Here is a 14,698-nt window from a genome sequence, read left to right as displayed (position 1 = left end):
TTCGTGTTCAGAAACAGCTCATCCCGCACTTGTATCTACAGTAGCTTTGACTCAAAGCAGGAACTGGGTGCTCCTGCAGGGTCTGGGGGCCAGGAAGATGCAGAAAGCGAGCCAGAGGAGAGTGACTGGTGGAACCAAGAGAGAAGAGAGGGAGTAAAACCTGTGGGAGGTGATTTTACCCAACAGCCTGTGTAGTGCTTAGAGAGCACTTCTCGTCCTCTAACACCACATCTGTGGGACTATGCTTCTAGCCCAGACTTCTGCTTAGGAATAAAACCCATGAGAGGGAGTAAGAGGTGGGTGGAAACCTCAGGTACCTTTATAGCTCCTTGTGGAAAGTGAGAGTGGGAAAGGGAAGTGTTCACTGTGCAGCCTTGAATTTCCTCCACTGGTGGGGTATCTGCTTGGGCATCCTCAGGGAGGGAAAGCCTGGAACCACAGCACTCAGTGGTGGGTCTCAATCCCATATGTATGAGAAGAACCTGAAGGCTGCTCAGACAAGCCCAATCCTTTGCAAGTCCTATTTTCCAAACATTTTTGTATATAACCATGATGCTGCACTTCTGACATTGCTTTTTATACTCAGCTTTAAAAAGAACCATAGGGCTTACCATGTATTGCAGACTGCTGTGAAAAAAGACACCACAACAGAGTACTGTCCTGTCTGAAACTGGGGTAATACATTCATTTACTTAGGGCATGTACCAGTTCAATGTTCTCCCCACTGTCTGTGTCCTGCCTTGTCCTGCCAAAGAACTTTGTAGAATCATAGGCTGGTTTGTGTTGGAAGGACCTTAAAGCTCATTCGATTCCAACCCCCTGCCATGGGCAAGGACACCTTCCACTAGACCAGTTTGCTTCAAGTCCTGTCCAGGGCTGGAGCATCCTCAGCTCCTCTGGGCAACTTCCTTGCCTTGCTGAAATTTCCCTTTGAGGCCCAACATGTCTTGGCTGTTGGTCACCTTTATTTCCTTGCTGACACTCCAGGAGACACACACACACACATACACACACACACCACACCCCCCTTTGCTAGTAATCTCCTGGCATCTCTTAGACTGTCCTTGCTGCATTCCAATACACTCTCTGAAGGCATCGTTTATCCCCTGTAGAGAGGTGTCCTGAACAACAGAATTTGATGAAAGAGAGCCTTCAAGCAGACAGAGACTGTTCCAAGTGAAGGCATGAAAGAGTTGTAAAGCCAAGAGCCAGAAAAGGAGATTTAGGCCAAAGTCCAAAGCTGACTGCAGCCAATGAGATCGATTTGAAGGGGCTTTGGACCAGACTCTTGGCAAGCAGCTGTGAAGGAGGATACCAGGGGTGTAACATATGTGTAGATCTGAGGACAGAAAAATGAGGAGGAGGAGGAAGGATTTGTTCAGCCATTCAAGCATGTTTATGTAGGACATATAATGGCTTTCTTTAGTGCCACCAGGGCTCTCCAGATGGTGCCATAGACTTTTGCAGGTTCTGCTCAGTAGGGCTGTGTTTTACATGACGGTAGTGGCTGCTGTCTTGTATTGCAGCAGCAACAAGTATGTGAAGAAAGGAAAAAAGCCAAAACGCTGCAGAGGGAGAAGGAATTGTACTCGGGGCGGTGTCAGGACTCCTCGTGTTGATCCCTGGTAGCACAAGTTCAGGGGAGGGAGGACGATGTGCCCGCCGAGGCAACGCCGCCCGGGAGGTCACGCCAAGGCAATAAGGCAGTGCTGAGGACACGTTTCTTACCGCCGGCTCTAACTCCTTCTAGTGACCTCGGCAGGAGGACGTCGGTGGCAGTAACTCATTGGAACATGTTGGGCGACGGGAGCCGCGCAGCGGGCGGGAGCTGCCGGCTCCGCAGGGCAGTGCGTCAGGCTGCCCGCGCCTCCGCGCGGCTCCTCCGCGGCGACACTGCCACCTGCCGGCCGCGCCGAGGCACTGCGGGACCGCGAGGGGGGAGGCTGGGCAGACACAACACCGCCCGCTGGTACCGAGCGGGCCCGGGCGGCCTCTTCTGTATTCTTTTTTCTTTTTATTCTTTTTCTTTTCCTTTTACTTTTTTTCTATTTCTCTCCTCTCCTTTCCTCTCCTCTCCTCCCTTCTCCCCTTCCATCCCCTCTACTCCCCTTCTTTTCCTTCCCTTCCCTTCTCTTCCCTTCCCTTCCCTTCCCTTCCCTTCCCTTCCCTTCCCTTCCCTTCCCTTCCCTTCCCTTCCCTTCCCTTCCCTTCCCTTCCCTTCCCTTCCCTTCCCTTCCCTTCCCTTCCCTTCCCTTCCCTTCCCTTCCCTTCCCTTCCCTTCCCTTCCCTTCCCTTCCCGGGCACATTTGAATTTATAGGACAGATGAAATAAAGCTGGTTTCTTGGCCATCTTGACAGGAGCAACGAAGATTTCTGTCATCTAAGCAAGTTCTGGATGACCCTAGAAAATTTCTGTAAATGAAAAGATGCCACTACATCGAGCTTGACTTTGTAAGACACTGTGCTCTTGGGTTTTGATGCTGCAGTGCCAGAGCAGTAAGCACCTGGGAGGCAGTCTGAGTGCCCATAAACCAGGATGGACTTGAATTTGAAGAGCACTGCTGTAGAAGTGTGCACATGTGCTGATTTGGGAGAAGCAGAGTCTCATGTCTTTCGTATAACAACGAACATAGAGCATGATGTTTGCAAAGGAAAAGTACTGGGTGAGATTAAACGTCAGAACTGTTTCTTGAAACATTCAAAGTCAGATAAAACCACATTGCTGATTCCTCCAGCATGAATCATTGGCTTGTGCTGACGTGCTCCTAACAGTTCATGGCAGCTCTTGCTTTTCCCTGGGCTATCAGGAAGGGACCTGTGGGCTGAATGGCCAGGGAAAGGAGTGGCATGGTGGCGCACAGTGGCTGGAAAGGATTGATGCCTAGCTCTCACTCCCTCCTGTCTTTATTTTTGTGGGCTTTGTAACAGACCGGGGTGCACTTACTTTTATCCCACTCAGAAGGGTCTCCCTTTGCTCTGGACCTTGCAGCAGATCACACACTGGTCTGGACTTCCCACCAACCACAGGAACCTCATGGAGCACAGGTAGCTGCCAGATCAGTGTAAGTGGCACTGCTGCCTGGGCTCCATCTTGGCAGGGAGGAAGCAGATAGTACTTGAGAAAAAGGAGGAGGCATCCTCTTGCCCCCAGGGACACCTGACACTGCAGCCTCAGCTCTTTCTCTTCCTGTAGTGGAAGTGGCCTTGCTCCTTGTCTCTGACACAGGAAAATTCTTTCTTGCCTTTTCTTTCTCATTCTACACTTGAATTTTGCATAAGGGACCAGTACCAGGATACCTCCATGATGGCAACTCCCAGCCCATGGGTGATGCAGGATCACTTTCCTAAGGCCAAAAGGAGAAGGAGGTGAGATTTCAGGTGCCCACAGTAGGATGCCTGGGGAAGGATGTACATGGGAGTTGGCTGACTACCCCTGACAGCCCCTGGACCAACATGGACTTTGCTGTGGCTGGTGAGCCCTTGCTGTGACAGCCCTGGCTACTCCTGCTTGGGCAGCTGCTTTCACTGCACCAGTGCCTAGGCTTAGCTTTCCTGCCCCAGTTCAGGAACATGTGCCCACAGGCAAAGAGATAATGCAGGACATGTTTTACAAGCAGGAGCTGGTGGCAAAGGCCAAGCCTCTGAGAATGGAAAACACCTTTGGAGCCGCAAGGAGAGTTTGGCAAGGGAGTGACTGAGAATGAAAGGGAGGTCCAAAGCATTGCTCTAGCTTTGGAAGAGCAGGGTGTTGTTACTGGGAACAGAAAAAGGATCATGTTTCTGGATTGAAGTCCTGGAGGAAGAAATACGCTCCTGATAAGAGAAAGTCGCTTTTTCTTCTGAGTCACTGCATTCCTGGGAGTAGTTGCACAAGATGCTTTTAGAGACCCCCTTTTCAGCTCACCAGGTTTACCTTTACATCTATAGATGCATATAAGCATCTTGATGGGGATCAAACATCTAAAAAATGAACATTATTGAGAGGTAGATAAAACATATACTGCACTTATTATTTATGAAAAATTAGTGGTTTTATTATTTCTTTTATTGCAATTTATGGTTCCTAAAGCAAAATATTTTTATTTTAAACTAGAATAAAAATTGTTTGGTATTGCTGACTGGAGGTGATTCTCAGTGATTGTTACTGAGAGTTGATGTAAGCTCCCTCTTATATTCTTAAATCTTACAAGCGAAAAAGAAATAATCCCTAGGTTAGGTAAGGACTGGAATTTCCCCAAAATGTAGTTGAAAGCTTGAGTTATCTTTAAAAAGACCTCAGCAGTTAAGTGTTACTCAGCTCTTTATATCACTTCTGACAATCTCTGTGAAAAAGATTGGCTCATTTTCATATTGTGGGAAAGGGAAGAAAAATGTTGGATACCTCTTGGATCCTGCTTGATTTAGGAACTTTAATGCCTTTGAAAGCTCAGAAGGCCTCTGTTGTGCACATCTTCCACTTGTCCATCTTCCACTTGAGATGTTAAAATGCAGAATTGTAATCTTAACTCTGAGAGCCACATGATCATGAAGGCCCCTGAATCATGCCCTTAGTTTCTAATGTTTGAGTTTTGCCGCAGGACATTTTCCAAGGCCTTACTTACAAGCAAGCCCTTACTGGAAGCCCTCACTGTCCTTTTCCTGTCACTCAGAGAGGCAAGGGACCAAACAAGTCTCATAGCTCTGAGAAATGTTTCTGTTTGTGTGGTCAAACCATGGCACGGAATAACTAGACCACAGGCAATTTTGGTTTCCAAGGCTGAAAGCTTGTCTTGTTTGCCTGCAGAGGAAGGGACGTTCTGCAGCTAGCAGCATCCCTTTCCAAAGAATGCTGAAGATAAGGCAGCTTTTCTCTCACAAAGGTCTTTTGGTCTATGCAAGTTATCTAAAGGATGGGCTATGACGCTGTGGAAGGCACCAAGCATGTCAAGGGAACAGGATCTGACTCAAAAGCAAAACTACATGAGCTTGCAACAGTTGCCAAAAAATACCTAGCTGACTAAGGGAAAAAGAATGCTGAGAGGGAAAGGTCCATGTGCTTTGTTTGGCTTGTTCTCTTCCTTTGGAAAAGCACCATAAGAAATACTTTCTTTTCAACCCTGCCTGTTACAGCTGGGTGCCAGAGTGCCAGGAGGCAGATAATAAGTCCAGATGTTATATTTGGCATCTCTCTAGTTGTCTTCAGTCCAGCTCAAGTGCTAGGGATCCACAGATTGGAAGTGAGCAGATAGAAGTTTAAATTAAAAGAGAGTAGACTTACTCTAGATAGACAGAAGAAAATTTTTACTATGATGAGCAAATCTTCCAGAATAGATTATGCTTCAATTTAGAAACACAGAGCTAGAAAGGGACTCCTGGGTCTCTGACTCCAGTATCCTGGCAACAAATTGTTTGCTTCAGTGAATAGCTCAAATTTTTCCTATCCAAGTGTCTGTCCCTCTCTTTCAAGAAAGGTAGGTTTGACTTCCAACAGTGCCAAAGCCTGAGAATGGAACTGGAAGCATTGCAGAAGCTGAGGCATTGATTAGAAGAAACTGCCTATGTTCACCTGAGTCATAGCACAGGTGAGAAGGAAGGAGCCCCTCCTCATCAGTGAGGAGAGAAGGAATGTCTTGCTCCACTGAGGAGCTTCGCTGGAGCAAAACCCATAAGGCTGCTAAGGCTGCCAGGAGGGTTTCTCCTCATCTGTCTGCAGGGGTTCCTGACACTTCTCTGCCATAGCTCTCCCCCAGTAACCACAGCTGCTTTTGTAGTGAGCACACTGGGACCTCTTCTGCACCAGGCCACCCGTCCCATGACCTCCCATGCCAAGGTGTCCTTGCTTTCTTGCCAAGCTACCTGTGCAGCTAGATTTGCCCTTGGCAGACTTGTGTCCTGCTGACTTTCCTTACCATTTATGAGTTTCCTCCTGGAAGACCTCCAGTGCTGCTTCTCTGACGGCAATTCAACTTTTGTAACTGCTTTAAACTTCAGCACGTAGCTCCATTACCTGGGTGGGACCCAGGGAAAGTATTTAGTCATGGATTTTGGCTATGAAGCATTGCAACCAGCAGAGCTGTGTCAACAGAATTGTAGACTCCATGATTTCCTCTTCCTCTCCAGCTGCTGATGGAGAGGCAAAGAGAAACCAATAACCTGGGACAGCCCTCTGGAGTCAGGATTAAAGTCATGCACAGCAACTCCTGCCCTTGGTTTCTGAAGGATGGGCTCTGCTCTCCGTTACATGTCTGGGATGCATGCTTCCAGCCACTGCTTCATCCACTGACGAAAAAGCCTGTTTCCACTGAAGCCACTCGTGTTGATGTCTGAAGTTGTTGATTACTGGTGATGCAAGTTTTGGGTTTTTCTTTACATTTTAAAAAGCTTACTGTCTTCATACTGCACATCCAGAGTGTTCAGCTATCAGGCTGAGGACACATAACATCCCTAGAAGATACTCAAGATCAGTGAAAGCCATCCAAGTCTGCCATCTAAGGACCTTCCTGCTCTCTCTATGGCAGGCTATGAGATATTGTAATTTCTTGCCCAAAACTCAGAAAGCTCTCTTGATAAACTCTTATATTTGGCTAAAAGCTAAGCCAAGAGAAGAGATCCTAAGTGCTTTGTTATTGTACAGTGATAGAAGCAGGAAAATCTGTCAAAAGAGGGAGAGCAAGGGGCCGGCCCCCCTGCAATATTTGGGCCAAACCTTTTGATTTCCTGAACTTTACACAGCCTGGTCAGAGTCTCTCCATGAACACCCACTCCAGCCCCTGCCAGGCAGGCATGGTGCAGTAGCTCTGACCCATCATGCACCACTGGTCTGGCTTGGCTGCTGCAGGACAGTTGTGAAGGGTGGGCAGGGGGTCACCACAACAAGTTCAGCCCTCCCAGATGAGAGGTGAGGTTCAGTGTCATGGTTCAGCCACTGGACTGATCTGTATGCCTGTAAATATCCTCCCCAAAACCCCAAGGTAACCAGTTTATGCCCTTTTATGCTCCTTTATGGTGCATGGGGAATATAAAGGAAGCAGGAAGGTTGGTGGTTTATTTGTTTGGGGATGGGAGGGAGAAATGTTTGAAATTGGGTGTGGATATAATTTACTTGGTTGGCTCCTCCTTTCACTAAGAAATCTGAGTTCTGCATTGCCTTCATCAAGAATTCGAGGAGAGATCAGAAAATGAACATTTGTTGGCAAAGAGTGGAAAAGATCTGGAATGGGGATGTTTAAAACCTGTTGGGCTTGTTTATATGTGTCTAATGAACTTTTTAGAGACAGGAAACTCTCACTGACATCAAGCACTTCACCACAACCGGAGCATCTCTCTTTCTCAAAAGTCCTTCAGGCAAGAAAGAAATGTTGATACTTTCAGCATTAAAACCAACCAGGAGCACACTATTGAAGAGTTATAGGAGCTACCCCAAATGTTGCCATGCCCAGGCTGGTGCCAGGGGCGGCTGGGTGCGCCACTGCTGTGAGGAGTTGTGGGCTCTACCAGTCCTGTGCAACCCCAGCCCCATGGACACGGAGAAATACCAACAAAACCACACCAAAGCACCAGCTCTTGAACCCCCAGATCTTTTGTGATTAATTTACTTATTGATGGCCTTTCATAACTCCTTGGTCATCTTTTTAAGGGCTGCCATTAATTATTCCTGGAAGCAAATAAAAGGGTCCACTGATATCTCTCCCTCCCTCTTGCTGCAGCCAGCTTTTCCTTAGGGAGAAAAAACTTGTGCTCTCTTGCAGTGGGACAATGCCGACTTTTGAACCTCTAACCACTAAACAAACAAACCTTGCGCTCTGCTCCACAATCCAAACAGGGTTTATTGACAGGCGTTTCTCAGCAACAGGTAGCAGCTCTGGCAGCAGCCGGGCTGGGGATCAATGCAGCGGGGATGGACCTGGGTGCCGCAGGGCATCCTCGAAGGGACAGCACCACCTGGGGCTGCTGGCATGGTCACTGCTCCCGAGAACCCTCATGCCCTCCTGGGAAGAGCACAAAGGGAGGAGTGGTCATGGTGCCTGCAAAACCCTGTTAAGCAATGGCTCTCCTCTGGTTTAAGGTTGGTGCTGCAAAGCCAGGGTCCTCAGTTTGGGTGCTACTGAACTTTAAGTGTCCCCAGGAAAACAGCTCCTTCAGAAAGATCCAAGGACTCTTTAGAGGTAAAGAGGGATGTATCTGGCTACTGCCTCCTTCTGGTCCAGAGTGAACCATGGACATTGTACCCATCAAGACATGGCATGTGTCAAGTCCACATCAATGAGCATAACTGCCTGGGTGCTGCACCCATGTCCCCTGGTCCAGATCTCTTTCAGAGACTATGCATGAAGCAGAAAAGCAAGCAGGTTGCCTGCATGAAGGTTCTGCCTCCCACCATGGTCTTCGCCTAGGCATAGGAGTCCTGGATCAGGTTTGCCTGGCCATGCGTCTGCGGTAAGCCTACCAGCCAGCCCTCAGCTCAGCATGCCATGCTGAGCTACATGTGGCCAAAACACAGCATGGTGGCTTTGGGGCTGGTGCTCACCATTTCCCCAAACTCTCCCAGGCGAAGAGAGCTACCTTGACCATCAGCCCAGGCCTTAGCAACCAATTGTCTCCATCTAATTCTGTTGATCCTGCTGGCATTTGGCCATAGCTTTCAGCAAAAAGATGAGAAAATTGTCATCAAGGAAACAAAGTGTCCCAAAGAAGTAAAATGGAATATCTTAAATAAATTTGATGGGAAAAACAGAACAATATTGGGCCAAATGCTGGGGAAGACAGAAACTTACATGATGTGTTTGGGCTCGACAGTGCTCCCATTGCTGCTGGGACCCAGGCCCACATGAGTTGGTCCTACTCCCAGCCCCAGCTGCAGTGCAGCCACCCCAGCCTGGCTGTGTGGCCTCACTTCTTGGTGGGGCTTCTCCCAGACCTAAGTACTACACACAGCAAACAGCCAGGGTGATTTGGCCAGATCAGCTGGACTTTTCTGCTTTTCATCTCTTGCTAGGTGAATCATTTGTCAGCTCTATCCTGGTCCCCACCATCTAGCCAGCATTTGGAAACAGGCCACATCCTGTGCAAGGTGGGTTGTGGTACGGCACATGGCTCTTCCTGAGGATCTCTGCTCCTGGTGGGGCTGCTATGAGGCCTACGTAAAGCTGACTAAACCAAGGAGATTTTGGAAAACTAACTGGAAAAAAAAAACTCCAAACAAGCAGGAAAGTGTAAGGAGGTGAACAGCACATAATTCAACTGACAGACATGGCACACACACAAGCAAAGCTGCTCACTGCAGCATGACAGGACACCTTTTTCAGAAGAGGCTTCATTCCTCCGATTTCTCTGCACTAGGACTAATAAATCTGGCTGGCTGACTATCAGCACCAGATTTATGGGCTCTTTTACAAGTGTCTAACATTAACCAATTCACTTCTGAATGTTTAAACAGTGCCTTATCTTGTCTGTTCTGGCCTTAGGGCAAGATGAACATTTTGTACATTCCTGACACTTGGTTGCAAGAAGAAATTAAAATATTAAATTAAAAAAAAATGTGCTTTAATTTTGTTTTCTGTTAAAATTCATTGCTAGCCCAACAACATTTCTAAGGTCTTTTGGACCGATCCCTGAGATTCACCGAGGGTTGACTGTCAGGCAGTGCCCCCCCCTTTTTATCTAACAAACTCCAGGGTAAAAAACCCCACCCAAACATAATAATAATAATATTAATAGAGAGATGGCCACGCTTCCCCCGGAGGACGAGACACATACACTGTACATCTGTACACACTGCCGGCCCCGCTGGGCGCTGTAGTGCATGGGGAGGGCGGAGGGGGCTCCCATCGTGCCCCCCAGCCCGGCCCGGCCCCGGCGCTGCCGTGCCCTCCAGCAGCAGTCCCTGTGCCGCTGTCCCCGGCCGCTGTCACTGCGGGGCGGCGGGGCCCAGACCGGCGGCGGCCGCTCCCGCTGAGGGACCCTGCAGAGGGGCGCCGGGGCTGAGGGGCTCTGCTCCTCCGGGCTGCGTCTGCTGCAGCTTCTTCTTGTTGATCTTCCTCTCCTTCGCCCGCCTGTTCTGGAACCAGATTTTCACCTGCCAGAGGTAGAACAGGAGAATGAGGGGGGTGTTTCCCGGGGGACATCCCACATCCAGGGGGGCCCGCACCGAGAGCCCGTGCCTGTTTCGCGCATCCCGACCCCACACATCCCGATCCCAGAGCATCCCTGGCCCCGTGGCGGCGTGGGGAAAGGCACTTATGGGACAGACCTGCCTCTCGGACAGCCCCAGGTTGGAGGCCAGCTCTGCTTTCCTCCTGATGGTGATGTAGCGGCTGTAGTGAAACTCTTTCTCCAGCTCCAGCCGCTGGTGGTCGGTGTACACGACGCGGTACTTGTCTTTCGTCCTGGTTTTAACTGCGGAGGACAAAGCCAGGGTTGGGAAAGCCCAAACTAAAGGGCCGGTGTGGAGCACGGTGCTCCCCTCTGCGGCTGCGGGGCTAGCAGGACCCTGCCTTCTGGCTCCCTTCTCACCTCTCCCTTTCAGGGGCTCTGGTGAGCGCAGCAGTCAAGGGGGGACAAGAGCAGTTCCACAGTTCCCTGGGGACACAGGACAGAAATCCCCGGCGTGCCGGCTGTTAAGGGCAAGCCAGGCGCGGATCTCGGCCTTGCCGCCGGCCCGCGTCCCGCCGCAAGCCCGTGCGTTGCGCTTGGGACATCTTTGTTGAGTCCTTGTTGCTGGCTTTCGTTTTTGTTTTGCCCTCCCTAACGAGAACCGACTTTTTGCAAAGAGAAGGGAAAAAGGAAAAGAAATAAAAGCCCTGTTCAGGGTGCGGCGGCTTCTGTTCTAAACGAGTAACACCGATCTAGGCAGGAGGAAAGGGAGAGGCCGTCGGGGGTCCTCGGGAGTCCCCAGGGGTCCCTGCCCTGCTCCCCCTGTTTCACCCCTGGCCTTCAGGAAGCGAATAAAGAGATTTCTCGGGGACTCGAATTGAAACGTGCAACTTTAGAGCTCAAAAATCCCACTAGAAAAAAAAACAAACGAAATCCGAAAGAAGGCAATTGCCAGCGAGGGCCGACGAATACGCGTAGCCGCAACAGTGACCTCCCTTCTGCAGTGGGTTTCTTGTCTGACTGGTTGTGTCCCCGGCCCTCCCGTTCCCCAGGGAGCCAAGGCGGAGAGTCTCTGCCCCCAAGGTGCTTAATAGCTAGCAGGCTGACTTTGTTCAGGTAAACTCTCTGCAAACCACAACAAAAGCACCCTGTAAAGATACAAGCCTGATCAGAGAAAACTCCCCAGAGCCAGTGAATAGGGAACACAGTCTCAAACAATGCAGGACAAGGAGATTTTATCAAAGAAAAACCCTTCTCAAAGCCTTAATGACAGCCACATTCTGTTTAAATTACCACTACTGAACAAATGGCGGCAAGCGCTTTCATCCCCCCAGCCCTGCACATTAACATAAACACTGTCTCCAAAGGCAGAATTTGAATGGAGACAAGGGACCGGCCACCACTGCACAAGCCCAAACTGTGGGAACTCCACGGGCTGCTGTGGGAAGCGCGACGGGCCTGGGAGAGCTCCGCCGCCATCGCCACCCGGGGCGTATCTGGTGCTAGCGGCTGCCCCCGGGGCACCGGGGCTTCCCCGTGGCAGGCGGGTGTGCCCGGGACCAGCACCCCACGGCGCCCGGGGAGCCCCGCTGCCGGAGCACAAGGAAGGGGATGAGAGAGGAATGGCAGAACTCGTTATTTACTGCGAAAGTCGCCACCCTCTTTTTTTTCGGCCACTATATATAAATATAGAAAAGACCAAGTAAAAGGAAAGAAAAAAGACACAACAGTCGTGGAGGCCGTATATCAAAACAGGGGGACACGCATGTCTCCGGGCGGATGCAGGGGGGAAATAAAAGCTGGGGTCTGCGAGGATATTAACATCACAAGGGAGCACTGCGCCGGTCACAGCCTGCCGCGTCCTGCCCACGGACACCCTCCCGCCACCGGGGAATAGGGCTGGGGGGGCTGTCACGCCCTCGCACTTCCCGGGACCACCGGCCACAGCCCGCAGGGTCGGGGGCAGCGCAGCCGCCGCCCGGGAGGCCCGGGACACACGGGGACCTTAATGAAGAGTAGGCGCCCAGTGACTCAGAAACAAATGCGGAGCGACACCGGCCGATGATTTATATGACTATAATTGGTTATAAAAATCTTCTAAGTGGCTATAAGCGGACGAGCGGAGCAGGGGGAGGAAGAATGAGTGTTTCCCCGCGATCCCGAGCCATTCCGCTCTGCTCCGAAGAAGAGCAGCTCCGGGCAGCGGCGCTCCGAGGCCGGCAGTCGCTGCTGCCTGGCGCAGAGCCGCTCCTGCCGCTGCCCGCCCGGATCCGCGGCGGGGCCGTACGCGGCATCTAGGACAGGCTGCCGGCTGAGCCCGGCCACCCTGTTCTTCCCAGGACCGGCCCTCTAGCGGGCTTGTTTCGGGGGGCTTCCCCCCTCGCCGCCGCTTTGCCCTGCACACGGTGACCCGGGGAGCCGTCGGTGCCCCTCGAAAGCCGTCGGCGGGGCTGCACCCAACCCGCCCGCCTCCCCCTGGCTCGTGCTTACCCTGGCTGCTGAGAGGGGGCTGCGCCGGCTTCCTCATCCACTCGCAGAGGCCGCGCCGCTGCCCGCCGGGTGACAGAGGCTCGGGAACGGCGGCAGCGGCAGCGTTGTTGGCGGCGTTGAGGGGCTGCATGACCCCGGCAGAGCAGTGGGGCGCGGGGCCGGCGTGGTGGTGGGCGTGCGGGTGGTGGTGGTGGTAGTCGGCGGGGTTGTAGGCCATGGCGGCAGCGGGGGAGCCGCCGTTGAGGCCATGGACGGCGGCGGCGGCCGGAGGAGCCCCTTGGCCGTAGGCGCCCCAGTCGTCGCGGAGAGGGGCGGCATAGGGTGCAGGCCAGGCCGGCCCGGGGGACTGAGCGCTGTCGAGGTTCACATGGTAGCCGCCGTAGTCCGCGTACTGTGGGGCTCCCACGAAGTTCTGCGCCGCCAGGTTGAGCCCCCCCGAGTGTCGCACCGGGCCGGGGTACATGGGCCCGTCCTTCTCCAGGAGGTAGCTCACGTACATGCTGTCGGGGCCCCTGCGGCGGCTCTCCGCATGCTGCTCGGGGCTCTGGCAGCGGCGCGGCTGCTGCCTGGGGACGGGCTGCCCGGGGCGGGGAGGGGGCAGGCGGAGGGGCCGCGGCCCCGCGCTGCGCTCCGCTCTCCCGGTCCGAATCCAATGGTCGGCAGCACTTACATGATTAACGATTGTTTACAAGGCTCTATTAGTAATGGCCCAGACACACCAAAGGCAGGTGACGTGGAGAGGCGCTGGGTATATAGCTACTGCCCCTAAAAGACGATTTGCATTTAAAAAGATAAGGAGAGGGCAGCGACCTGATCACAGCTAAATATTCAAGCCTTTATTGTTTAAGAGCTTCCTCCTTCCATTGCAACCTGGTGCACTTTAACCTCCAATCACAGGTTCAAAGGATGAAATCAAGAGACTTGCAAAAGACAGAGAGGGAGATCTAAGGGCGAGGGTGGGAATATGGGAGCCCTGTATCGCAGCCGATCTGTAGGCAGCATTTTAACCAACTCTTCTCCGTGCTTGGGGCTGGGGGGGAAGGGGCGGAGAAGGAGGGAGTTTTGATTAAAAATCCACAAAGCCATTTTGTCGTGGTGGTTTTAAGCAGCAAGCCCTACCGCGATGGCCTACTGCTTTTTCTAAGGCACTTCCACACGCTCCCACTCGGTCACTGGAGATGAAGGTGAGGTAAGAGGAGAAATCCCCACTCCGAAGGCGCTGCCTCCTACCCCCTGCATGTGCCTGCCGAGCTCCGAGGTCGGGCGCTGCACACCCCAGCCTGGGCCCCGCTGCCGGGAAGGGGCGAGGAATGGGGGTGCCTTCTCCTCGAGCACCCTCTGCCCTTGTACACACCGCTGCAGCTAGGCCCGAGCACCCACCCACCCGCAGGGGCCTGAGTACCGAGCCACGGGATGGTCCCCACCAAGGGGGGAACAACCTTCTCCTCAGGAACCTGACACCTCGGGGAGCGAGCCCACAGGGAAACCGGCGGCTTGCCCTCCACGCACGCTTTTTCCCTCCCCGACGCCTTGGAACCGCTCTGGAAATGCAGGCCCTGGAAGGGCGGCTCCCGACCAGGCGGCAGTCGGTTCCTCCGGCCCCGCCAGCCCCCTTTGAAGAGGCGACCCCCTCTCAGCTTCCCCCCGCCGCTTTTATGCTTTAACTTTTCACCCTGAGCGGGGACAATGCGAGACAACGTTTGCATATTCGCATCTTTTCCCATGACACAGCGAGGAAACCTTTCACCCGCCGAGAAAAAATGGATGGGGTTGGGAGCGTCCCCCTGTTTCTCAGCGCGTTCTGTCGGAGCAGCCCGACACCGGCCGTCCCCGACGGCTCTCCCGGGCGCTGGAGGCGGCTGCGGCTGAGTCCTACGGAGCCCCCACGGGCTCCCCAGGCCGCGAGCGTCCCGAGTCTTACGTGAGGAGATCCACATAACCGAGTCCTAGGGGTATTTTTCCTCCCCCGTGGGTGGCTGTTTTGCAGATCGGGGAGTGTCCCTCTGAGACGAGGCGTTTTGTAGTAGAGGGCGGACTTCAGCTCTGCAGAGGCAGATCTCCCTAACTGCACTCCCTGAAAAATCTTCCTCTCCTTCCCCCCATTCCACCGGGCCCTTTGGTGCCAGCGTGGGGCTGC

At 52.7% G+C, this 14,698-nt stretch overlaps 1 protein-coding gene across 2 annotated transcripts; it reads right to left on the bottom strand.

The window, feature by feature from the left end:
• Positions 1-9,500: 9,500 nt before the first annotated feature.
• On the bottom strand, positions 9,501-13,403 carry CDX2 (caudal type homeobox 2). 2 transcript variants are annotated; one of them, XM_061458183.1, is made up of 3 exons: positions 12,562-13,400; positions 10,229-10,374; positions 9,745-10,054 (listed from the first exon to the last, which is right to left on the bottom strand). In XM_061458183.1, exons 1-3 carry the CDS (start codon positions 13,058-13,060, stop codon positions 9,887-9,889), a joined length of 813 nt encoding a protein of 270 aa, XP_061314167.1. In that variant the 5' UTR covers positions 13,061-13,400; the 3' UTR covers positions 9,745-9,886. The 2 variants fall into 2 exon arrangements, with proteins under 2 accessions (XP_061314166.1, XP_061314167.1); XM_061458182.1 differs by lacking the exon at positions 10,229-10,374 and having other exon boundaries at positions 9,501-10,054; positions 12,562-13,403.
• Between the last annotated feature and the right edge of the window lie 1,295 nt (positions 13,404-14,698).

This window comes from Pezoporus flaviventris, unplaced genomic scaffold (genome assembly GCF_033815535.1).
Source record: "Pezoporus flaviventris isolate CSIRO_AGI_PZ_B2104156 unplaced genomic scaffold, CSIRO_AGI_Pfla_v1 ptg000025l, whole genome shotgun sequence".
Classification (NCBI taxonomy): Eukaryota; Metazoa; Chordata; class Aves; order Psittaciformes; family Psittacidae; genus Pezoporus; species Pezoporus flaviventris.
Note: the sequence above shows the minus strand (reverse complement) of the source record. Positions and strands in the feature narration are given on the sequence as shown.

Bases quoted from the DNA above. Each gene is read 5' to 3' on its own strand.
- CDX2 (XM_061458182.1), bottom strand. From the start codon at position 13,060: ATGTACGTGAGCTACCTCCTGGAGAAGGACGGGCCCATGTACCCCGGC. The intron at 10,055-12,561 runs GTAAGCACGAGC...TACCTCTGGCAG, and splicing joins GCCCCCTCTCAGCAGCCAGG to GTGAAAATCTGGTTCCAGAA.